Source organism: Vanacampus margaritifer, chromosome 19 (genome assembly GCF_051991255.1).
Source record: "Vanacampus margaritifer isolate UIUO_Vmar chromosome 19, RoL_Vmar_1.0, whole genome shotgun sequence".
Taxonomy (NCBI): domain Eukaryota; kingdom Metazoa; phylum Chordata; class Actinopteri; order Syngnathiformes; family Syngnathidae; genus Vanacampus; species Vanacampus margaritifer.
The window spans coordinates 1,052,501-1,077,500 of NC_135450.1; the positions used below are offsets into that span (position 1 = coordinate 1,052,501).

At 40.2% G+C, this 25,000-nt stretch overlaps 1 protein-coding gene across 4 annotated transcripts in view; it reads right to left on the reverse strand.

Annotated features, from left to right (window-relative positions):
* The window catches only part of mdn1 (midasin AAA ATPase 1), a 260,821-nt gene that overhangs the window by 87,294 nt on the left and 148,527 nt on the right, over positions 1 to 25,000 (reverse strand). For all 4 annotated transcript variants that reach the window (XR_013289379.1, XM_077552191.1, XM_077552190.1 and 1 more), the window contains exons 51-64: positions 24,781 to 24,910; positions 24,325 to 24,431; positions 13,815 to 13,948; positions 13,508 to 13,674; positions 13,311 to 13,431; positions 7,717 to 7,930; positions 7,179 to 7,419; positions 6,953 to 7,076; positions 4,724 to 4,888; positions 4,437 to 4,651; positions 3,972 to 4,359; positions 3,738 to 3,850; positions 864 to 1,533; positions 593 to 754 (exon numbers count right to left, since the gene is read on the reverse strand). Coding sequence is in view for 3 of the 4 variants with exons in the window: in XM_077552191.1 (XP_077408317.1) it covers positions 593 to 754; positions 864 to 1,533; positions 3,738 to 3,850; positions 3,972 to 4,359; positions 4,437 to 4,651; positions 4,724 to 4,888; positions 6,953 to 7,076; positions 7,179 to 7,419; positions 7,717 to 7,930; positions 13,311 to 13,431; positions 13,508 to 13,674; positions 13,815 to 13,948; positions 24,325 to 24,431; positions 24,781 to 24,910 (2,951 nt within the window). In the remaining variant the exon portion in view is untranslated. The remainder of the gene's footprint in view (positions 1 to 592; positions 755 to 863; positions 1,534 to 3,737; positions 3,851 to 3,971; positions 4,360 to 4,436; positions 4,652 to 4,723; positions 4,889 to 6,952; positions 7,077 to 7,178; positions 7,420 to 7,716; positions 7,931 to 13,310; positions 13,432 to 13,507; positions 13,675 to 13,814; positions 13,949 to 24,324; positions 24,432 to 24,780; positions 24,911 to 25,000) is intronic.

Below are 25,000 nucleotides of genomic sequence, written 5' to 3' on the forward strand. Positions count from 1 at the left end.
GACCCATCCAGGGCATAGGTACCTCTATGCTCTGTGAGGCAACACCCCACCCATCTGATTTAAGACCACCACAATTTTAGAGGCTATTGCGTTAGGTAGGCATAAAGTCATAGGGAATACTAAATAGACAATACCCTCACCAAACCAATCCCCTACCCCCACCAACCAAAACACATCAATCCTAAGGACAGGTGAAATTCACCAGTTACATTGCATAGTAATGCAGTATCTACTGGTGTTACAACCACAGTGGTAGATCTTAAAAGTGGACTTATTTGTCCATTGATTGGTCACCCGAAAACTGTTTCTTTAACGTGACGTTATGTTGTACTTCCTAGTGCACAGGTGTCAGAGTCCGATCCTCGAGGGCATGAGTCTTGCATGTTTTCGAGGTTTCTCTACTCCAACACACCTGATTCAATGATCAGGATCATTATCAGGCTACTGCAGAGCTTGCTCATGCACTTAAATATGAATCAGCTGTGTTGAACGTGGGAAACTTCTAAAACATGCGTGACTCAGGCTCTTCGAGGATTGGACGTTTGACACCACTGGCTTAGTGTACCATGCCTCAAAAGTTCTAATTGAATACCTTGTCAAACTGAGGGAACAGAGATCTAAAGTCCTTCTCTTCTTGCTGTGCCTCAGTTAGTCCTGTGCCATGCAGCTGGCTGCGGCTGCGGTACAGACAAGCCTCCTTCTGTTCCTGGTCTCTCTTCTTTTGCTCCATCTCGTCCCACTCATTCACTAGAGCCTTAAGGGCATCATAAGCATAGACAGCACAATAACAACACATAACTTATTAAGGTTTTAGTGATTGAGAAACAAGATGCAGATTTTACTATCAATTCAATAGTTCTGACCTGACAGATGTGCCAAAAGATGTTTCGTGTCTCATCACTGAACTGTCCTGTGCTAAGTGTGTGGCACTGCACAAAGAGAAGAGCATTGAGGAGCAATGTGGAGGACGGCAGGTCCACCTGAATTAGGTCTTGTTGTGACAGTAGCTGCCTAAGGCTATGCAATATTCCTAGACTTTCTTTGGAGCAGAGGAAGTCAGCCTGGGCGAGGTAAGATTGCATACTGGGGGACATGGAGGGAAAGGAAAGGAGGCAGGATACCAGTTTGGCAAGTTCCGGCACATGATACAGAGAGGCAGTTATTTGTGAGGCCACCAGCTTCATGCCATATCGGAGCTGGAGGATTCCAGTCTGCACTGGGACGACTACATCAGGGTAAAGAGGATAGTCATCTTGTAGTCTCTGGCAGAAGCACTGCTGAGAGTTCTGCCACACAGTCTCCTCCTTTAACAGACTTTGGATGGTTGACCGGGATAATGATGACGAATTGTGCAGAGCACTTTGTAGGCGCGAGAGAAGGTCTTGCACAGCCGATGCCTGACTGATGCTGCAGAGGTAGTGCTGGATGTCCTTGAATAACATTCCATAGTTGGGTTCCTGGGGGCGAAACGCCTGCTTCCTGGAAAGCTCAGCTATGTGTGCCTTAACCTGCTGCATACGGATCCACAGATACCTATAATCACAATTCCAAAAGGGATTTATTGTTCATTCAGAAGTGTTGGATGGAACGTCTCACCCTATTTTTTTTTTTTTAGATGGTAATCCCCTACCCACAAATGTAGCCATTTCTTTATCTGTTAGAAGTTAGGTCGTGACATACCTAATTACACCACTATACAAAGCTTGAAATTAACTTTTTGTAAACCATCTATTGTGGCTAGTGGTTTCCTAGAGCCACCTGCATTTTCAGTATTCATAATTATGTTCTTGGATAACAGCAGTTACATTACTCACAAAAAGTTAAGGATATTTGGCTTTCAGGTGAAATTTTAGGACAAGCCTAAGGCTATGTTCACACTGCAGGTCTTAATGCTCAATTCTGATTTTTTGGTGAAATTGGATTTCTTTCAGTAAGCGTTCACATTACCTATCAAATGCGACCCCAGTCTGTCTGCTGTGTGAACCTAATGCGTCACCCAAAGTGACCCGTATGCCCAGAAGAAGATACGTCACTCACAACGTTGTGTTTGCAGAAGTTAATAAGTATGGTCCAGCGTGTCAGGGCTACGGACTTTCATAAATCCGTTGTCGGGGCTCATATTTTTACCATCTCATATCTACTGAGGAGTGATGCGGGAGGAGGTAAACATATTATTTTGTGAAAATGAGGCGAGCCTGTTCGAGCGCCTTATCTCACGGAGACCTCTGCTTTTTTTTCTCCCCTAATTCATTGCCGCGTGTAATAAATAAGCCATCCGCGTGGCTAAATTACTAATATCACCACCACAAATGTCATATTTACACTTCTTGTTTCAAGTGGGATTAAATCAAAGTCAAATATAAAGTCACAACTTTTACTCGAAATAACTTTGCCGATTCACGTACGTCTCGAGTATTGCCCCCGGAGCGCATATTGGACTTTTGATGACGTTCAGGTCGGATATATGCGACCTGGCCATTCAGACTGCGGTCGCATTGCAAAAAATGGGATACGTATCCGATTCTATGACCATATATGATAATGACCCAGATTGGATATGAAAAAAATCGTAATTGAGCCGTTCAGGCTGACAAAGTCAGATACAGGTCGCATTTGGGCAAAAAAAATCAGATCTGGGTCACATTTGCCTGCAGTGTGAACGTAGCCTAAAATGCATTCAAACCTTTACAGGTGCACTTAACGCAACATTCTCTAAGCTTTTGAATGCACATGTCCAACTGTTAAATGTTTCAGTACTTTTTACCCAAGTTGCTGTTCTCTAACGAGGATCTTAACGGCAAAATTCACAAACGACAATGCTCCAGCTCTTCAAGGTCGCATCATCAGCGAACGGCTGTTGGAGAATGCTGTGCCTCAAATGGAATGGCCTGCACTTTCTCCAGACCTGAATCCTATTGAAAATCTCTGGGATGAGCCATGTAGAGGCCCTTCAAAAAAGTGAGATGCCATGACTCAGCAGACAATGCGTCCAATTGTGAACAGCATGAGAAGTTGTCATTAAACTGTAATTGATGCTCAAGGGCACATGACGAGTTATTGAGACACTGAAATGTTTTGTTGTGGCGTACCCATTGTTAATTTTTGTTTCAATGAATTGATTGAGATGAGGAAATCACCAGTGCATCATTTTACTTAAATGTCCTACTTAAATGATATGATGTCACTCTAGTCTAGCGTAAACTTTTTACATTTTCCATAAATTCACCTGAAAGCCAAATCTCCCTAACTTTTTGTGAGTAGTGTATGTGCAACCCATTCCCCACATTTGGAAAACAGGTCAATGCACCAAAGACCTGGTAATCAGGGATATTCAAGAAGTTTAAAAAGGTACAGATAAAGAAAAAAAGGAGAACGAGAAGAAGAAATGAGAGAAAAAAAACAACAAATAGAAGAAAAATAAATGGAAGAAGAAGAAGTCAAGCATTACCGCCGGTGACCACCGTCTTTATGGCATGCTATAGAAGGTGGCGGTAATGGACTCAAAGTATTTGCCAACCGCCAAAATAAATAAAATCGAAATAGCAGAAGTAGTAATCATGGCAACGAATGTGTGATAAGACTATTTTAGCATGCGGCTTCCTTACGCCATAACAAGAGTTGGCCAGCACTAAAAGGCAAAATAACCAACCAAGATTCTACCTTTAGCGACAATGCAACGTAGGGTTCTAGTTCAGAAAAAAAACAAAAACGTTTTCTCAGCTACTACTGGTTCATACCTGATTCGAGGATGCTGGAGACCATCAGTGGTACTATTCTCTTCCAACTCTGCTCCAGTCATTAGCTCAGAGGACAGGCTCCGTACTTTCCACTCCATCTGCAGAATGGCTAACTAAAAGTGTAAAGACAAACACTTTTAAGTTTACTTTATTGTTTCTTCTGTCTATTGTAGGTGCGCTTCTATTGTTGTTAAAAAAAAAACAATTACTGTAGATGAAAACAATTGCTAGTACCTCCTGCTCGGCATAGTTGAGTTTGTAGGCCCTCTTGACAGCTGGGTCAAAGATGGTCTGGGGTGCCCATAAATTGATATGGAGCAACCCCATGTTGACCCAGAACACACCAGCACCGGCCACATTGGTGGCGCCTTGAACTTTGTTCTCAACATATTGCTTCAGGCAAGCAATACAGGCATCCACTACTCCATCAGGGAGCAATTTAGGGGGAATTAAATCGCTGAGAATTCTCTGGATCTCCTCAGCAGCAATCCACGGGTTGGCTTTCTGAACCAGGTTCTTGCAACTATCCATGTAAACCTCCTGCAAGCTGGGAAGTAACAGGTGTGCCATGCTCTGTAATTGTCGATGTAGGATGGCACCCTGGAGCCTCAAATCAGTGCCTCTGAAGAGAAATTATGTGATCAGAGAAACAAAAAGTGTATACTTTAGTAGTAAGTGTCATATTATAATGTTGCCTACCTTAGATCTGCCAGTGGTGGAAAAGCCATATTGTCCCACAAGATTGAAGACAAATCCCGGAGCTGCCGAGTCTGTTCCTTCCACTCCCCCAGGGTCACATGTGAGACAAAGAGGGGACCAATCCCTGATGGTTCCCACTGTCTTCCAGTCACACTGCTGTTGAGCACCCCCAGCGCGCAATATGACCACACAGCTTTATTTAACAAAGCTGGTCCCTAAACACACAACATGTTATTAGGGGTGATATGTGTCTTATGTGATATACAAAGTATATTGATAGCCAATACCAATTTTTTTGCTTCACAATGTTGCTCTAAATCGGGATGTTTCTCAGGATTGATTGGATTCCATTTAAGCCACCGGTCAGGGTCAGACGTTGCGCTGTTTTTCCACAGAGCAGCCAAAGCCTCAGATAGTAGCTCGCACCACACAAACTGTAGTTCCTCCACTGGCTGTTGGGTATAATCATCATTGTACACTCAAAGATGACTTCAACAAAGTGCATTTTCTCTGTACCCTTCTCAAATGTTCAGAGTAGAAACGTGTCCTTCATTCAAACTGAATGACACCATAGAAAGTGACTTTTCATTCAACCCATTGACATATATATTAGAGGTGGGATGATACGGGTAACTCACAATTCGATGCTGTGGCGATAAGTGCCCCACGATAACGATAACATCACGATACACATTATCTACATTATTAGATATATTGTCCGAAATTTTCTCAACGATATATCATGTGAGTGACAGTGGAAACTTGCCGACTGTTCTTCGACAACAGTGTCTAGACCGGGGGTGCTCAAGTTCAGTTTTCGAGAGCCCCTATCCAGCCTGTTTTCCATGTTTCCCTCCTGCAGCACAGCTGAATCTAATGGTCAGCTAAACAGAAAGCTTTGCAGAAGTTCAGATTGATACTGATCATGAATCGGGTGTGTTAGTGGAGAGAAACATGGAAAACAGGCTGGATAGGGGCTCTCGAGGACCGAACTTGAGCACCCCTGGTCTAGACAAGTTATTTGCCACTGGTTCTGCCTACTTTACCGCCATGTGGGGATTAGCACACCCACAAAAAGGACAGGAGACTGACGGTGACAGCAAAGGATCACAAAAGTCCCGGATTCGAGTAACAGAACTTTTTTTCTTCTTTTTTTTAAATCAGAAAACAAATCAAAACAAGATAAATTGATGTATTTTATAAAATAAAACATTGTTGCCTATTAAATTAAAAAAAATTAAATTATTCAATTAAAAAAAACTACAAAATTTCTAATAGTCGTTAAGGATGTAGGAACACGACATTAATTGGAATAAGAGGTAGATGCTTTCTTATTTTATACATGGTGAATGTACAAAATAAGTTATTATGTGCAATATGAGGCAGATACATTATTTTATACCAGGTCCATGTAAAAAAAAAATATATATATTAATAAAGTTATTAATGGGTTAAAGTTGTGTTCCTACAATCTAAACGGCAATATTTGGCATTTTGAGTAGAATGTTTTTATTTATTGGCAAAGGCGTTTTATAAAATAAATGAAAACAAAGTTATATTATTATATATATATATATATATATATATATATATGTATGTATATATAATGAAAAAGAAAAAAGAGAAAGTGCAATTTAAGTCACATTCCCTTCATTTAAACATGGAAAGTGAATTACAAAGTAGCCTAGGTCCAGGATATTGAAAAAGAAGTAAAGAAGCAAGCCAGGTAAATGTCACTAATTTCTTTTGCCAGCACTTTTTTGCATTTTGCATTTCAGGGCACTGTACCAGCCAGTCACTCATGGCAAGACTACAAGGCTACTAGCAATTAACGTCGGAGACTTGCGCCGTATGATACAATGACGGCGTAATTAACTAGCGTTTTCTTAGCGTCCTAATTTAGCTTTAAAATATACTTTGGGGATGGTGTTGTGATAATGTTGGTACAAAATATGTAATGTCAATAAATTGATTGATATGTAAGCCAACAGGTTGAAAAGGGAAGTCAAGCATGCGGCCACGTCGCCGCGCAGGCCGACTTCAAAGATTGTGTTGGCGTCAATGTATTGTTTGGTAAAGCTTAATTTTTTAAGTTAGCCTTAGAGTAGGCGGCGTGTTGTTGTCTGAATGATGGGGTAAATCTATCATATGCGTCACGTTTGTGTGCTGTCCTAAAATATTGATACTGCCGTCAGTATATATCAATATATTTATTGCAACAGAGAGCGCAATAATATATTGCAGTATTTTTTTCCCCCACCCCTATTTATATATAATCTACTATCTATCTATAAAATGTTCTTTTGTGCCTGTGTTAATGTAGAACACTTCTTTTAAAGAGGTGAGGGTAATTTTATTGGGTGGAAGTCCTTGTAATTGTTTCGTTCACTAATTTGAGAAAATGAATCATTTTCCGAAAAGTCAGTCAACACATTTCCATTTTTTCCCCCCAGTAACATTTGATAGGGTGTACTACTAAAAAATCCTGAAACAAACACTTAAAGTCTTTTACTTGCCCATTCACTATTGAGCAGGAACCAGAGAGGACGAAGTTGAGTGACACTCATTGGCGTGGACTGAAGGCAATAGCTAAGATGTCTGGAGACTTCTCGGCGTAAGCTGTCCAGTGCTTCTCGGTCACTGTAAATCAGACAAAATAAATAAACAAATGTATTAATTAAAAAAATAATAATCACACTATATCACAGATTTGTTTTGCTATGGTTTTGAGTTAAGTTTTACTCATGTGAAAACGAAAGCTGCAATAAATCCGTGCTGAGCCTCAGCTGGTTGAGTACAGCCATTTCCTCCATCAGGGGCCACAACTGAGCCCTGCGGTTGAGCTGCTGTAATTCTTTTTGAGACAGAGGGAATACTTCTGCTGGTCTATCTTCTTCAGACGTCCTGCGGGTCTCCAAGAGACCACAGGAATTCATCTGGTACTGCTGGTGCTCCACACTTGACACCAACCTCTCCAATAGTGCTTATGGGTAAATAAATGAAAATGTGGTTATTGTATTGGTTGGCAGGCCACAGTACATTCAAACATCCGAGATGTGTTATGTGAAGACATAAGTTTCAGTTTTATCAGTTTGCAGTTCACATGATAAGACACCGACATTTTAAAATCTGACCAATTCTGGGAGGATCGAAATGTCAGTCTGGTAATATACAACCCTAATGCAAATTTTTAAAAGATCAGTTACTTTGGCATCCTTCACAACTTCAGAGATCAGAAAACGCAAAAATGTGGAATTTAGGAAAGTGAACAAAATCTTACCAGATTTCTGTGTATCCAGCTCATTGTTTGCCAACAGAACAAGCCCCCAGGCTTCAAGCAGACTTTCCTTAATGTCCACACGTAGTCCCGCAACCTTCAGACAGACGAACTCCTGCTTCCGAGAACTGAATGTCTGGTCAAGAGTGACTTCTTTCACATCCAGGACTTTACTCAAAACTCCGAGCTGTGACGCACACTTGGCAACAGTCTCCAACTAGAGAACAAGATTTTGAACTTAGCGTTTTATTTGTCCTAACTAAACATGAGTTACAACGTTCTCAAATAAAGTCATAAATCATAGATAAAAACAAGTCCGGTATTTTTCTGGCTATTGATGCTGGTCAGAATTTTTTTTATATCAAGGACAAGTCAATTTATTTTCCAAAATTCAAATATTTCATGTGAGCAACAAAAAAAGGATCTCTCAAACAGAAATGTTGGCCTTCTGAAAAGTGTATTCAAGTTATATGCCCTTAGTACTTTGTTGGGCCGCCTTTAACATCAATTGCCTCAAGGCATCAAGCCAAAGCAGTTGAGGTGTTCTTATAGATATCGTCTGAATTTGAGGGTTTATTTTCCCCGGAGACTTTTGTGAAAACAGGTTATTTTCAAGATTGACCTGTATTATAACGCCATCCATCTTTCCTTCTACTCGCACCATCTTCCCTGTCCCTACAGAAGAAAAGCACCCACAGAGCATGATGCTCCCACCACCATGTTTGTCAGTGGGAATGGTGTGTTGAGACTGATGAGCAGTGTTGTTCTTACGCCAAACATAGCGTTTGTTATGTAGGCCAAAAAGTTAAATTTTGATTTCATCTGACCAGAGCACCTTTTTCCACTTGTCAGCGATGTCTCCTACACGGCTACTGGCAAACTGCAGACGCGACTTCTGGTGGCTCGCTTTTAGAAATGTCTTTCTTCTTGCAAACTTTCCATACAGGCCAGATTTCTGCAGTACTCGGCTGATGGTCGTTCTATGAACAGATTCCCCTACCTCTGCTGTGGATCTTTGCAGTTCATTTTGAGCGATCAAAGCCTTTCTTGGTTCCTTCTCCGATGTGCACCCTCCTTCAGTTGGAAACTTTGGATGGACGACCTTGGTAGATTTGTGGTTGTTTGGTACATCTTCCACTTATGGATGATTGAACAGTACTTTCTGATGTTCAAAACTTTTAAAATCTTTTTGAAATCTTTTTGTATCCTTCTCCTAATTTAAATCTGTCCACACATTTCTCCCAGACCAGCCTGGTGTGTTCTTTAGTCTACATAATGCTGTTTTCTGTGCTATGTGCTCTTAATTCATTTGCTCCCCAAAACGTATCAATATGTTATATTTTAAATGTTTTAAGTGTCCCAAAGACGTTTTTACGTGTTTTTTATTTATTTATTTATGCTAGAGCATACAAGAGGCTTTGATGCAGCCTCTAAATTGCACAGAACGGTTGAAGCAATGGTAGTTATTACAAAAACAGCCAGCAGGTGGCAGCAGAGTATAAGAGATCAACCAGGGCAACGTTGCAAAAAGGCTCTTTTCCAAAGTGTTTCAAACAGATTTGTGCATAATGATAAAGCTTAGTTACATTCTAGTGCTAATTGCTGAAAAACTGAAACAGATAGAAATATACTTTTTTCCCTGATGAAAGAAGACACTAATCCTTCTTTTGGTAGGTCCCATGTATTTATAGCAATAGAACACAATATTCTGTGGGACTTGCAAAATCAGTCAAAATCCAGTAAAACAGGAGCGAAGGGGATTGTGCTAGGAGACCTCTGACACCATCACAGAACAGCTGAGACTTGATTACACACATTACACATAAAATGTTGTCATTAGGGCAACAGGTGATCAATTAAGGCAACCTCTGAAGGCAAGTGGATACACTGAAGGAAAAGGGGGCTGAATACGTTTTTTCAGTTTTTTTTGTTGTAAAACAAGTCTGAAATAAGATATCCACTTCATTTAACTTCACGATTGTGTGCTACTTTGTGCTTAACTTTAATGTTTGTAGTCGTACCGTGCCAAAATGTTGAAAACCTCAAGAACAGTGAATACTTTTGCAAGGAGCTGTAAAAATGATCAACTTTCATTTCGAGATAATCATTTAAAAAAATATATATATTTTTTTTACTTAAATAGTGTTTAGTAGCACATTATTTTTCTCTCTAGAAACATTGGTGACATTTGAAAAAAATCTCTCCTCATTTTGGAATGACCTTCTCTATCCACTTTTAAAACCTCTCTTAAAGCACCGTCTTTGTTGTTTGGCTCATCATTGTTTCAATGTTTTATGGCGCCTGCTGTATTTTGTGTTATTAATTTATGACTGATTTTTACTCAATGTACAGCACTTTGTATGAAATAAAATTGAGTTGAGTCGTTTGTGAGACAAATGCCACTTTTCCACTAGACTGGTTCCACACCGAAGCGGCCTTCAATGTGACTTTTTCGGGGACAAGCGGTTACAACCACCTTTTAGAACCATCTCGGAGGTGGTTCTGCAGTGCAGGTCGTCTGAGGCCGATGATCATGATCATATTGAAGATTTTAAGTGAAAATCAATATGGGTTTAGAGAAAAACGGACCACCTCAATGGCAGTCATGGAACTCGTAGAAGCAGTATCTACTAACATAGATAATAAAAAAAATACTGTTAGAATTTTTATAGATTAAAAAAAAACAACATTTGATACATTTGATCATTCTATACTAATGAATAAATTAGAAAGATATGGCATAAGAGGTTTGGCATATAAATAGATGAAAAGTTATTTGGATAATAGATATCAGTACTTAAAGTTTAACAAAATACAAACAAAACACTTGAAGATTACTCATGGAGTCCCCCAAGGGTCTGTGCTAGGCCCCAAATTATTTATATTGTATATAAATTATATCTGTTGTGTCTCAAAAATATTCAAAAGTGTCTTATTCGCCGATGACACAACTCTCTAGCGTTCAGGAGAGAACCTGAAGCAGCTTCTGACTACTGTGGAGAATGAATTGAACACATTAAAAAACTGGTTTGACTTAAATAAATTATCAATAAAATTAAACAAAACCAAGTTCATAGTTTTTGTCACTAGACAAAATCATGGTAAACTCAGTTGAAATAGAAAGAGTGTATGAAAACACATTTCTTGGAGGAGTTATTGACGATGAATTATGTTGAAAGTCACACAGAAAATGTCAAAGGGAAAATGTCAAACATTATAGGGAGACTCTCTAAAACAAAAGATGTCCTGCATAATAAATCATTATACACATTATATTGTTCATTATCATTACCATATCTGACTTATTGTGTGGAAATCGGGGGAACCGCATATAAAACAAATACCGATCCTGTTTTCAAACTGCAAAAAAGAGCCATCAATCGATTAAAATATACACAACCAACTCATTCTCTATTTATTAAATGAAATACAAAGAAATTCTATGACTTAGTTGAATTTAAAATAGCACAAATAATGTATAAAGTACACAACAATCTACTCTGCCACAGTACTCAGAAGCAATTAAAGAGTCCTTATAACATAAGGGGTACAACAAGTGTCTACAAAAAAAATTAATAAAACAAAAACAAATATTAAGCAAAGGTTTGTTTCTGTAAAAGGTGTTCATTTGTGGAATAATTTGGGAACTGACCTGAAAAGATGTTAGTCATTTGCTGAATTTAAAAAAAAGTTTAAAAGCAAAGTTAAAAAAACAACTTACATCAGGCATGAACTGTTAAAAATTTATATATGCTGTAATTTCTTTGGATGTATCGGTATGAGTGAAATGAAAATTGCATATAAATGAATTATTGTATATGTCTATCAATTTCATGTACACATGTAGCTGGCAAATGTGCGTATGTTAAAGTGCACTTGTATATATGATTAGGTTTATACATTTCCTTTTGTTGAAATACATTACCTTATTATTTTATTAACATAAAACGAATAAGGGTTAGGACTAGATACGTTTTTAACTTCCTCCTACCCCTTTTTAACATATAAACTCTTTTCTTTCTTCCTATTTTTGTTTTCTTTTTTACTTCAATTTATATTTTAGACTCAAGACGTAATGTGTTTTCTTTGTGTTTATATGTTCAATAAAGAACCAAACCAATAAAACCAATCACTGTCATCTGATGGGCTGACAGCGATGCGGCAAGCAACTCAGTGGCACACGCCCACTTACTTCCGCCTCGGGGATTCGTCTCAGGGTTGACAGGTTTGGAGGCCACCGGAGGGCTTCAAACGCTGGAGAGTGACGATGACGAGTCATTGACTCGGAGAGGTGGCCAGTTAAATGAGGGAGGCTGAGCTCTCCATTCAGAATGAATGAGGATTTTGAAGTTGGCCTTCTCTCTGCATTGGCGGCGTTTTGCCAGACATGTCAAATATTCCCCACAATGTAAACTGTTTACTTCAAAGTAAAATCGGGAGATTAGCGAGAGAAATGACTGATCAGGACACATGCGAAAGATAGGGTTGAAATTTACCTACATCGGGAGAGTATATGTTCATGTATTTTTGATACAGCGCTCTCGCTCTGTAAGCATCCAATTTAATTTGCAATTTCTTTTTAAGACTTTATAGACCTTATGGAATATGTCAATGATGGCCATGATTCTGAAGCCTACTATACCAGTCTGAGACCAAAACCTCTGCAGTTGTTTTGCAATAACTAGCTGACAAGATTGGGACACTGGTTGCCACAATATTCAAATTTTGTGAAACACTGGATTCTTTTTTTAATTTGTGTGTCTTTCAGTCAAAATCATCAAACATTAACAATTTAAACATATAAAGACTTGAACCAATTCACGTAGCATGTGGTGAACAAATTCACTTCACTTTTTGAAAAATTATTGAAATATATGGACTCCTGAATATTTATTTTTTCTGATCAGCACCTATATACTGTAAGTCACACTTTTTATCATAGTTAGCACTAGTTGAACTTTCATATGTTAAAATAAGAGCTCAGACTGGCACCAAAAATCACCACTCAATAATTGTATTTGGGCAGTTGGCAAATACTTTTGGTGCATTACCACCAGTGGCCAAAAGGAGGCAGTAATGCACCAAAAGTGTGTGCCAGCCGCCAAAAGTAATTGGAAGAAAAAGAAGAAAGGAGTAGTGGTGGTGCTGGTGGTAATAGTCATAGATATCTTAAAGACAAGATGTCTTATCCGCGCTGCTGACCAATGGTATCCAACGTCTGCATGGGGCGACCATCTTGCCACAGTCACCTCGCTTCGCCAGTTTCCAAACAGCCGGTGTGAAGGAGTATGCGCTTGGAGCATACCTGTATTTCTAAATGCACTCATGATTAGGTAACGATTAGGTAACGATTAGGGAACATCGATTTTGGGTGTGAGTCTGAGATCTACTGTTCTTGGTCTTGTTTATTTAATTATTATTATCATACTTTATTCATTCCCCGAATCCACTTGTCCTCATTGAGGTCTCGGGCGCACTGGAGCTTCTCCCAAATGTCTTTAGGCAATTATTTGTTTCTAACTGGTGTGACTGATACACCCGAGTGACTTATGGTCTGAAAAGTACATTAGAAAATAATTTCTGACAGAGGTTCTAACCTTGAACGGCAGTGATTTTCCCAGTGTTCTCTGGATGCCTTTTAGAGCTGTAGTCACAGACACTGGAGTGGACAGAAGAGTCTGAATGATTCCTGCAACTGCCTTTAGCTCCTGGTAGCATCTGGAGTAAAATAATAATAATAATAGTAAGAAGAAGAATGCAAATAATAATTGCACATATCGAAAAAGTAGCTTGCTTTAATGTGATGTCAGCATCTCCCAGCAGGAGCAGGGGAAGACAGAGGATGAGGTGCTTCTGTACCCACTGCCAGTGCAGTGACATCATTGAGATCCCTTGAACATCTGCTGGCATCGTGTTGCAGACGTTCCAGAAACGATCAAGCCACTGCAAAAGCTGCAGGATCTAAACACAAACACAAATTATGTGAAAAGTTGCATGCGAAAGGAGCTAAAAGAAAAAGAGAAGCATGTGGTAGTCTAAACAGACAATAGATTTTTTTTTTGTAATTTGAATGGTATCAATAATAGAAGCACTGGTTTCACCTCAAACATAGCGTGATCTGGGATATAAGCCTGTCCGCTGTGTATAGCTTGCAGTGTGAAGGAATCCCACAGGTCAAAGAAGGTGTGTAGGTGGGTCAGCACTGGATGAGGCAGGTCACCAATGTACACAGTCCCTGTATTGGTAGAATAACCAAAATAGAGTACATTCCGATTTTGACACATCATATATCCTATAAGAACTATCAGCTCTCCACCCTATTGTTTTTTTAATCCCTCCTTTTTCCACATCATCAGACATTCTACGCGCCACTCATGGATCAACACAGACACCCCTTTCTCATGTGGGTTTAAACTGGAACGTCACCCTCTCTCGGGTCCGTCGGAAAGGGACCGTGCTTAATATCGACAACCTAAGCCAGGTCCTTCTCTGGACTCAAGTATGTGCCACGCACCAGTTTCGGAGACTTATAGACACCAACACTGACTAATTCAACACCCTGTCTACACACAAACCTCTCACATTCCTTTAATGGAACGGTACTCGTGTCAAGAGCGTCTCCTAGAGACCATTGGAAACACATCTCTACAAATCAATCATGCGGATATGTGGTTTAATGCTCTTTTTTTGTGCAAAAGTACCAACATTTTTGTGTTTGATTTCATGTGTGTAATAACATTTAGACTTAATAAGTCATTAGTTTAGCCAAAATAGGAGCATTGAGTGAAGTAATGACAGTCCAATATTGGCTTTGAGTAAAAGTTTGCATTACCAATGAGTGTGGATTTATCCAACCGTTGAAAGAGAATTTGGCTCTTACATGTATTCAGAAATGTAGAGACAAAGGAATTTTTGTCTGACACAAGAAGAAGGTGGGGAACATGAATTTGCTTTTCTCACTCATTTGTTTCCCAAGCTTTGGCTCTCTTTTTCTGCCCTGCTGCCTTGTTTTTTTTTTTTTTTTTTTGTCTTCCAGCTAGCCTGGAAGTTCACTGAGCCTTTTTGAACTAGCACTCCCGTCAGCGTGAGAGTGCTCCTGTTTTCCATAACGCTCAATTAAGTGAGTTCTTTTTGGGGCTGTCCAGAACTAATGGCTTTTTTTTTTTTTTACAATTTTACCGCACTATGTTTTGTTTTCTGATGCCCATTCAGTGATTCTCTGCCCGCATGCTAATGGCGCTTCAGTCAAAGTTGGGGACACTCGGTCTACACTTTTGATGAAGTAATCGGGAGTGGATAAATCCTCCTGTTGTGTTTTTTTAATACAGCCCATGTGCATGGGGTTTTGGAAGTACCGCACGGTTTTTCACTGTTTTGTTTTGGCGGCTACATGTAACAAACAATTAATTGTTAAACTGATTCGACCTGAATGGAAGTAAAGAACATGTTCTCTAAACATCTGTGATTATTGGATTAACATTGAAAGCAGAGGATGGCTACTGCTGCTAATTACAAGATTCCACCGTCATTTGACGAGAAGACGTCCTACGAAACTTGTAAAAATGAGACTGAAATATGGAGAAGAGTTACCGACCTTGTGGAAAAGAAACAAGCGCTAGCAGTTGCCTTGTTGCTCACTAGCAGAGTGAGGGAAAGCGCGCTGGAAATTGCCACCAATGACACTGGTATGGCTACACTCTTGACAGTCATTTCACTGGGCAAAAGGTCCACATAAAAGAGCTAGTGTCAAGCTGACAGAAGATGAGGGACAAAAAGATGACTAAAGAATGCAATATCACTCTATTTTCCTATGAAAATTTGTTGCATGCTGAAATGTTCATGGTGGAAGCACTAGGGTCAGCAGTGATTGACACAGCCTGCACAAGAACAGTGTGTGGAGAGAAATGGCTTCAGGATTACACAAATGGACCGCCAGAAAGTGAGTTGCACAGAATAGTGGGTGAAATAATTGCAAGGCCATTTAGAATTGGTGATGGCAAAGTAGTTCACTCCACAGGAAAAGTGACCCTACCAGCAAAGATAGGACAAACCAGGTGCAAAATAGAAACAGGAGGCTGTGCCAGCAAATATACCAATGCAAGCAAGGCCTCACTAGAGAGAGCAAGTGCAGTGTTGGACATTGCACATAAGGCGACAATGTTTAAACAGCCAGTTAAACTTGAGTTAACATTTTCAGGACATTATTGTGTAAACTTAAGAGACACTGGTCAGGATAAAGAAAAAGCGAGACTCAAAAGGTGAAGATGAGATTCTCATTGTTCGAAATAACATGAGTATCAAAGAAAAGGAGAAGATACTTCTGAAACTACATCGACAGTTTAGACACGCATCAGAAGAGAGGCTACAGAGACTACTGGCCTGCTCAGGCACTCAAGATAAAAATAAAAGCAAGGAAATTCTCCAAAAAATTGTGAAGGATTGTGAAGCGTGCAGCAGGTACAGTAAACCAAGGCACAAACCAGTTGTCGCTCTTCCTATGGCTTCAACATACAATGAACCTGCATGAACTTGAACCAAATGTGTGGTATCTACATGCTATTGACCACTTTACTTGCTTCAGTGAATGAAGCATAGTCACCACAAAGAAACCCAAAGAGTTTGTCACATAATTTATTCACTGTTGGATCAGTGTCCATGGCCCTCCACGTAGGCTGTTCAGTGACAATGGAGGTGAATTCAATAATGAAGAAATAAAAGACATGGCTGAAAAGTTTAATATTGAGATCAAAACGACTGCAGCATACGGCCCATGGAGTAATGGCCTTTTAGAAAGACATAATCAAACCCTCTCAAAAATGTTGTTTAAGTTAAAAAGGACAACAACTGTGATTGGAAGACGGCACTTGATTGGACATTCATGGCAAAGAACTCCATGCACACCGTACATGGATATAGTCCTTACCAACTAGAGTTTGGCCAGAATCCAAACCTGCCCTCAGTGCTCACTGATAAACCCCCAGCCTTAGAAACCACTGTGAGCTCTTGGGCAGCTCAGCACATCACAACTCTGCATCTAATGGAAAAAGCATTTGCAGAGGCTGAATTCTCCAAGAGAATCAAAAGAGACCTACGCAAGCAACTGCGGCCAGTTGACGACAGGTATGATACAGGAGACAAAGTCTACTACACGAGGATTGATAAATGAGTGGAAAGGACCAAGGGTTGTGATAGGCCAGGATAGTGCTGTTGTATTTGTGAGGCACGGTGGAGCATGTGCGGGTGCATCAAACCAGACTAAGAAAAGTGGATGATCCCCCAATCAAAGAGGTGGACATTGACAAAGAACAAGAGATAGACACTGTTGAAAATTCAGCAGCAGCAGATCTCAGCGACTCTGAAAGTGACAATGAGGAAGAGATAGAAATGAACAATGGACCTCAAAATGCTGATAATATTGTTGAACTACCACATGAACCAGAGCCAAATGCGGGAGGCCGTTTTGATCAGTCTTGGATGCCACAACAAGCCCAGTCAAGTTATGAACGTTTTAAGCTGAAATCTGGCCAAGTGGTTACGTATAAAGATAAACAGAGTGGTCAAAGTTATACCGGAACTGTCCTCAGCAGAGCAGGAATAGCTACTGGAAGACACAAAGACTGGTACAACCTGCATTTCAGCCAGCCAGAAGAAGAAGCCGGAAAAACAGGATCAGTCAATCTTGCCGCAATGGACAGTGTACAGGTGATTCCGACAGAGCAGGAGGAGGCAAGTGCTAACAGCACCGAACATGTTGTGTTGGTAGTGCATGAGGACCTGTTTCTTCCAGCCAAACATGAAATTTCAAATTGGAAGAAAAACAATGTATTTGATGTAGTCACAGATAAAGGTCAGAAATGCATCTCAACAAGGTGGGTGTGTACACTAAAAGAAACAGCTGCTGGTGTTGCGCGAAAGGCCCGACTAGTAGCAAGACGTTTTGAGGAGACAAACCCCAAGGACCTTCCCAAAGACTCACCTACATGCGCTACAAAGTCTTTGAAGATTATCATGGCTGTCATATGTCAAAACAAGTGGCAGCTGTATTCCATGGACATTAAAGCAGCCTTTTTACAAAGTAAGACACTAACGAGGGACATTTACATCCGCCCTCCTCAGGAGGCACAGAGCAAAGGGACTGTCTGGAAGTTAAATAAGTGCGTTTATGGTCTGACAGATGCTTTTTTTGTACTGGTACAATAAAGTCAGAGACACCATGCAACAGTTGGGAGCCACTGTGTAACCCTCAGTTGAAAACTGCTTTCCAAGTTGGCAGGGAAGAGAACAGTAACTTAAGTTACCTAGGAATGGAAATACATTCTTTACAAGAGGAGATACACAGGTACATCAAAGTACATGCATAAAAAATGTGCAAAGTATCACAATAGATCCTACCAGAGCAACACAACGTGAAGCACCACTGACTGACAATGAAATAGACATGCATAAATCGAAGATAGGACGAATATTGTGGGTAGCAAGGCAGAGTCGACTAGATTTGATGCGACGTTTCTATCTTGGAATCTAGCACTAAACATGCCACAATTCAAAGTCTACATTGTGCAAACAAGCTCATTAGAAAAGTTAATTGAGGTTTCTGTACCTGGAAGAAAACAGCTCCCTCAAACTTGTAGAGTTCAGTGATTCCTCTCTCGGGAACCTTTCTGATGGTGGTACACAGGGTGGGTATTTCATCATGCTCATGGGTGAAATTGGAAAATTCTCACCCATATTCTGGCAGTCAAAACAGATCAGGAGAGTTGTGCGGAGTACCAAAGCAGGTGAGCTAGCTCTTGCAGATGGGATTGACAGTGCAGTTTTTCTTGCAACACTGTACTCAGAAATCACAACTGGCAACTGTTTATGCAGAAATGTACCCAATGTGTGTGTAACAGACAATCATTCTCTTCTGGATGCAGTCAAATCCACAAAGTCTGTTACAGAGAAAAGACTGCGTCTTGAGATCAGTAATATGAAGGAGCTGATGCTCCATGGAACTATTCAGGAAATTGTCTGGTCAGCTACCAAAAAAGTAGAGTGGAATCACACCTCTTGAGAGTCCTTCAAAGGTGTTTGCAAACTTCTACTTCTAAATGCTGTGTTCCAACTGTACTGTTTTTCTTGTTTTGATGTATGTTCTGTAAGACATTCATATTTATGTTAATGTACTACTAAAAAAGGGGGGGGGATTGTTAAGTTGTGTGGTTTTTAATACAGCCCATGTGCGGGAGGTTTTGGAGGTACCGCGAGATTTTTTGCTGTTTTGTTTTGGCGGCACCATGTAACAAACAATTAATTGTTAAACTGTGATTCGACTAGATTGGAAGTAAAGAACGTGTTCTCTAAATGTTTGTGGTTATTGGATTAACACCTCCAATTGCATTGGAGAATTCCGTTGAGCCCAACCCACTGCGAGAAACATTGGGTTGGTAATTTTTTCTGCTTCAACCTTTCTCTTCAGCCAGATCAATTTCAAAAAAATTTTTGAAGAGCAACCTTCATTGCTCCTCCCCATTCATCATCGCGAAGCAACTGTAAGTGCACCCTTTTTCGCCCAAAATTAACCAAGCAAATTAATCAATCATTGAAAATCGAGGGTTCGATAGTTCCACACACTCACGTTGAATCTTAGTACAGTGTTGCTGAAAATGCTGAAAGCGAAGAATAAAAAAACATTGGGGATGGAGTTGTCAGAGGAAGCAGGGGCTATTAGCCCTAGCTCCTCTATTAGCACCATGGCGGAGAGTGACGACGCAAGTGCACAAGAAGAGAAAAGTGAAAGAGCGGAGCTTGGCCTCATTTTGAAGATATTGAGAGACTTCAGGAAAGACAACAACCTGCAACTAATGGAAGCCGGAAAGAAATTCCGAAGACGAACGCGAGAATTGAAGAGACAGAAAAGCAAGTGGAAACAACTGAGATGGCTGGAAAGGGCGGAGGAAGCCATAATGGTACTTTTAACATTGCAAATACACCTCAATGCCAAGCTGACAGACCTCGAAAGTTGTTCCAGACGGGAGAACATCCGTAGACACGGGGTGAAGGAGGGCGATGAGGAGAACTCTCCTTCGTTATTGTGGGACACATGTAAGGCAGTACTCAGAAATCCTGAAAATCCTGGGCGTACCTAATCAATCAATTGGCCAAGATGGCCGCCGACCCGGTTGGGCGAGGGGAAGAGAGTCCTTGGCGTACCTAATTAATTGGCCAAGATGGCCGCCGCCCTGGGCGAGCGGAGTGACGCGAATCCTGGCGTACCTAATCAATTGGCCAAGATGGCCGCCGACCCGGGTGGGCGAGGGGGAGAGAGTCCATGGCGTACCTAATTAATTGGGCAAAATGGCCGCCGCCCCGGGTGGGCGGAGGGGAGAGAATCCTTGGTGTACCTAATTAATTGGCCAAAATGGCCGCCGCCCTGGGCGAGCAGAGTGGCGAGAATCCTGGGCGTACCTAATCAATTGACCAAGATGGCCGCCGCCCTGGGCGAGCAGAGTGGCGAGAATCCTGGGCGTACCTAATCAATTGACCAAGATGGCCGCCGACCCGGGTGGGCGAGGGGGAGAGAGTTCTTGGCGTACCTAATTAATTGGCCAAGATGGCCGCCGCCCTGGGCGAGCGGAGTGGCGAAAACCCTGGGCTTACCTAATCAATTGACCAAGATGGCCACCGCCCTGGGCGAGCGGAGTGGCGAGAATCCTGGGCGTACCAAATCAATTGGCCAAGATGGCCGCCCGTACATAGGCCAAGCTTTGAGTACACCAAGAAAAAAAGGGGGTGAGTTGAGCTCAACACTAAGAGAGATGATTGGCTGAGGCACACATTTGATTTTAACTTGTTGGACACATTTGACTTGGAGATGTCACGCATAGACATTCCATTGATATTGTATGACATATGCACACCTCGAACAAAAGCCTCTCACGACTTAACGGTTTAAGATGCAGATTCCAGAAATGGCTCGTTAGAACGGCAAGGGTTTGGGGGACGCGAGCATGTTCTCATTTTTTTTAATCGGATGAAAAATGACCAAATGAGAGCAGGTTGAAAACTTATGATTTATCCAAAATGAAGAGGAAAAAGTCGCCGAAATTAACATGGAAGAGATAGGCGAGTTCGTCCGACTTCTGCTCGCTTAAAGTAAAAATAAAGGTACTAAATGACACCTTAGCCAAATAAAAGTTAGTTTGTCTGAAAGAAGACACTCGTGACTACAAAATGTGATAATTTGACGTCTAGTGGGAAAAGATTGTGGCCATGGTGACGAGTTGAAGTGAAATTTTTCAAATACATTATTTGGTTCCCGGCACTGGATGGCTAATTAGTCCACTCTAACCAACGCAATACACAACAATGGGAGAAGGCTATTTGTCTGCTGTTTGCTCACTGTCTTTGAACCCGCACAGAGGGGAGAGCTTACATTCCTTAAAAAATTGCTACAAAATGAGCTAAAATTCGTATCGGTCGGTTAACGTATGCGCGCGCAGTGTGTCTTGGAAAAAGGTGCTTGATCTGATTTGATCACTTTCGGTTTCCCGTTCGTTCCAATGGGGACTTTTTTTGGGAGTTTTTGGGGAATTGCGTCGCCATGGTAACTCGGAATTCCTAGAAAAATAATAGCGCAGCGAGTCAGATCGAGCCGCATCGTTTGATACCTAATTTGTCCCGGTGCGATCTACGGTACGGGCCGCATTTTTGCGGAAAAATCCGTGGAAGATGATATAATAAGTTGAAAAATAATAAACCCTTTTTCTAGGTAGGATAGTAATATGTGCCTGCTTCCTCCCCTCAGCAGTCCCATAATTAGATCTATCAAAAGGACATACAAAAGAAAATTAGTTTCACAAAGCAAAGATACTATGAGCGAAAGCTAGTAAATTACTGGCATATAGACTGAAAAAAAAAAACAAGAGGAACACAACACACAAAACTAGAAAAAATCCAGTCTCAAAAGTTATGCATTATAAATTAAGTGAATTACAAAATAGCTTTGAACAATATTATCAAAAATTATATACCCAACCTCGGGTTTCAGGGGAGTGATTGAATGACTTTTGGAAGGAAATTCACTTGCCCAAATTGACTAACAAGCAGAAAGATATTATAGGCAGAATTTCAGAGAAATAAATTAGTTTGGCTATAGCAAAGCTTCAGCCTAACAAGGTAGAGGGACCAGATGGTTTCCCCGGGTTATGGTATAGAAGTATGGCGACGTCAGTGATTCCTATGCTACAGTCAACATTCAATTGGATATTGAAGGAAAATGATATTCTCTCCCCCCAAACCCCCCACCCCCTCCTGGAGGGAAGCAGTGATATCGCTGACCCCAAAGGAGGGAAAGGTTAGGGATAAATGTAGTATTTACAGACCAGTGAGTATTCTGAATCAAGATTACAAATTCTTTACCCATATATTAGCCAAAAGATTGGAGAAAATACTACCAGGAATTATTGACCAAGACCAGACCGGTTTTATACGAGGGCGACAGACTCAAAACAATATTAGAAGGACTTTACATATAATCATCCATATAAAGGAGGTAAATTTGGAGGCAGCGTTGGTAGGTCTAGATGCTGAAAAAGCATTCGATTGCGTAAATTGGTCCTTTTAATTTGGAGTCTTGGAAAAATTTGGATTCTATGATACCTTTATTAGGACATTACAAAATCTTTATTCATATCCTCGGGCACGAATAAAAGTCAATGGTGGATTATCACAGCCTTTTGTTCTAGAACGGGGAACAAGGCAGGGGTGTCCACTAAGCCCCCTCTTATTTGATATATTCATAGAGCCGTTGAGCCATTGGATCACAAGTACTAAAGATTTTGAGGGCATAGTAGTTTGAAGAAGGGAACAAAAATTATCATTGTATGCAGATGATATATTGGTGTACATATCAGATCCAGAGCAGTCCCTGATACAATTGTTTTCCACCCTAGAAAAGTATGGGCTACATTCAGGCTATAAATTGAATGTCTCCAAGACACAGTGTCTGAGCTATAATTACACACCCTCAGCTACTTTGAAAGAGAAGCTCAAATTGAAGTGGGATGCAGAATCAATTACTTATTTACGAATAAACATCCTTAAAGACCTGACAAAATTATTTATTATTATTTCACATAAGGAGAAGATGAAGGAAGATATGAGGAGATGGAATCTGATACCTTTCCTTGACTTCATTTCACGGGTTTAATCTATAAAAATGGTAATTTTACCAAGGTTTTTGTATTTGTTTCAGTCCCTTCCGCTGAAGGTGCCAGACCAGGAATTTCATGATTTGGATAAACAAATTTTGAGATACATATGGCAGGGCTGCAAGCCAAAGATTAGGTTTCAGACTTTGCAACTGGCAAAAGTGAAGGGCGGAGTGGGTCTTTCAAACTTTTACCTGGCTGCTCAAATAAGACCATTTACTTGTTGGTGTAACAAACACTATTGTGCGAAGTGGAAGGAGTTGGAAAGCTCAATAACAGAGGTATTTCAAATTCAAGCTGGAATTGGCGATATAGATTTGACAAATACTTTGATTGAATTGGGTAACCCATGGATCTCTTTTTCAATGAAACTTTGGAGCGAGGTGGTAACTAGGGGGGCACATAAGGGAGGCTGTTAAGATATTGAGATGGTGCATATGAGACCAAGAATTTGTTCCTGCGACACATTATGTGAGATTTAAGAGATTGACGGCATATTGCATCTTCTTGGACAAAGGAGCCATGAATCATTTTCAGAATTTGATTTGAGCAGCCAGGATTTTTATGGTTTCCTTCAAATACGCCACTATATTAATCAACTGATGAGAGAAGAGATACGAAGTAGATGGGAAAACACAATGTTAAAGATGTTTGAGAACTTTTATCAAGGGGGAGAAACCAAGAACATTATTTCAAAGGTTTATAATAGTCTACAACAACTAAAGGAGACACAATGTATCTCAAACAAAGATGGGAACAGGAAGGACACACATCTTTGACAAGAAAAGAAAAATGGCACAAAAAAATGTAAACTTAGGGTACACGTTTCTTAATTTACCAAATATTCTATATTTTGTTTAAAAAAAAATGTAATTAGATTGTGATGAGTGAAAGAAAAAATAGTTTTTACTGTATTTATCTATTTAGCTGCAAGTTATTTCACAAGTACACTTTACATCTATATTTCATATTTCAATTAGGTTGCATGCTTCTCTTGAACTTGTATGTTAGTAGTAATAGTGAATAAATATTTCCCTTTTGTACCAAAAGTCGGTCTGAACTGTGTGAATAAATTATGAATCCATCTCATCAAACAAATCACAAAACTTTAAGGCTACGTTGTCACTGCAGGGCGTGATGCCCAATTTGGATTTTTTGTTAAATCTAATCTTTTTATGTACTGTTCACATTGCAAAAACAAATGAGACATCTAATGTGCACGCATCGCGCCCGTGATGCGACTCGCATACGCAAAAAGCACACGTCGAGTGACACTCAAAACAACGTCACGTAGTGTTCACGGAAGTAACCAGGCTCGCAATGTCTTACCGCCAGCCATGCCACCGAGGCAAGCGACTTTTATCAGTGTCATATGCAAATTTAGCTATGCCAATGTATATGAATATTTAAGTTTTCAGACCTTTGGACAGGGCTGTGGCCATTGTCAGGGCACAGTTTTGATCTGACAGGTTGACAGCACACTTGCAAATTACTGCCCTTTCTTCTCTGTCCATCAGCAGTGTAATCCTGTAAAAAAAAAAATATATATAATAATAATAAAGCTACAAATACTACTACAAATAATAATAATAACAATCCATCAGATTTTATCGTACATATGATGAAAGACAAACAGAAATTGTATGTACAGTTCACAAAATATCACTGCAGAAACTTACAATTGATATGGCGAATACATACAACCAGCAGATCATTCAGATATAGGTTTAAATTGTCAAATTTGCACTAATTACTTTTTGAATATTATTTTTTAAGTGACATATTACATTCTACAGTAGTACCTGCATTATCTGCCCCATTTTGTGAACGACATGGCACAACTTTAATATGCATACAGTAACAACATAGTGTAGACCTATTAGCAACTGCATTCAGCTCCTCCAGAAACTCCACATATCTTTTCTCATCCTCAAAGTTGCACTTGTTGGCTAAAATGTCCAAGTACTGCTTGTTCCAACGCATGTCCAGCAGAATTTTGTACTCATCTGGAGAGAAATACAAAACAATAGTGGACAAGTCAGTGACAAAGTATACGAGTGTATGTAGTGAGATAAATCTTTAGGGCAGCATTGCTC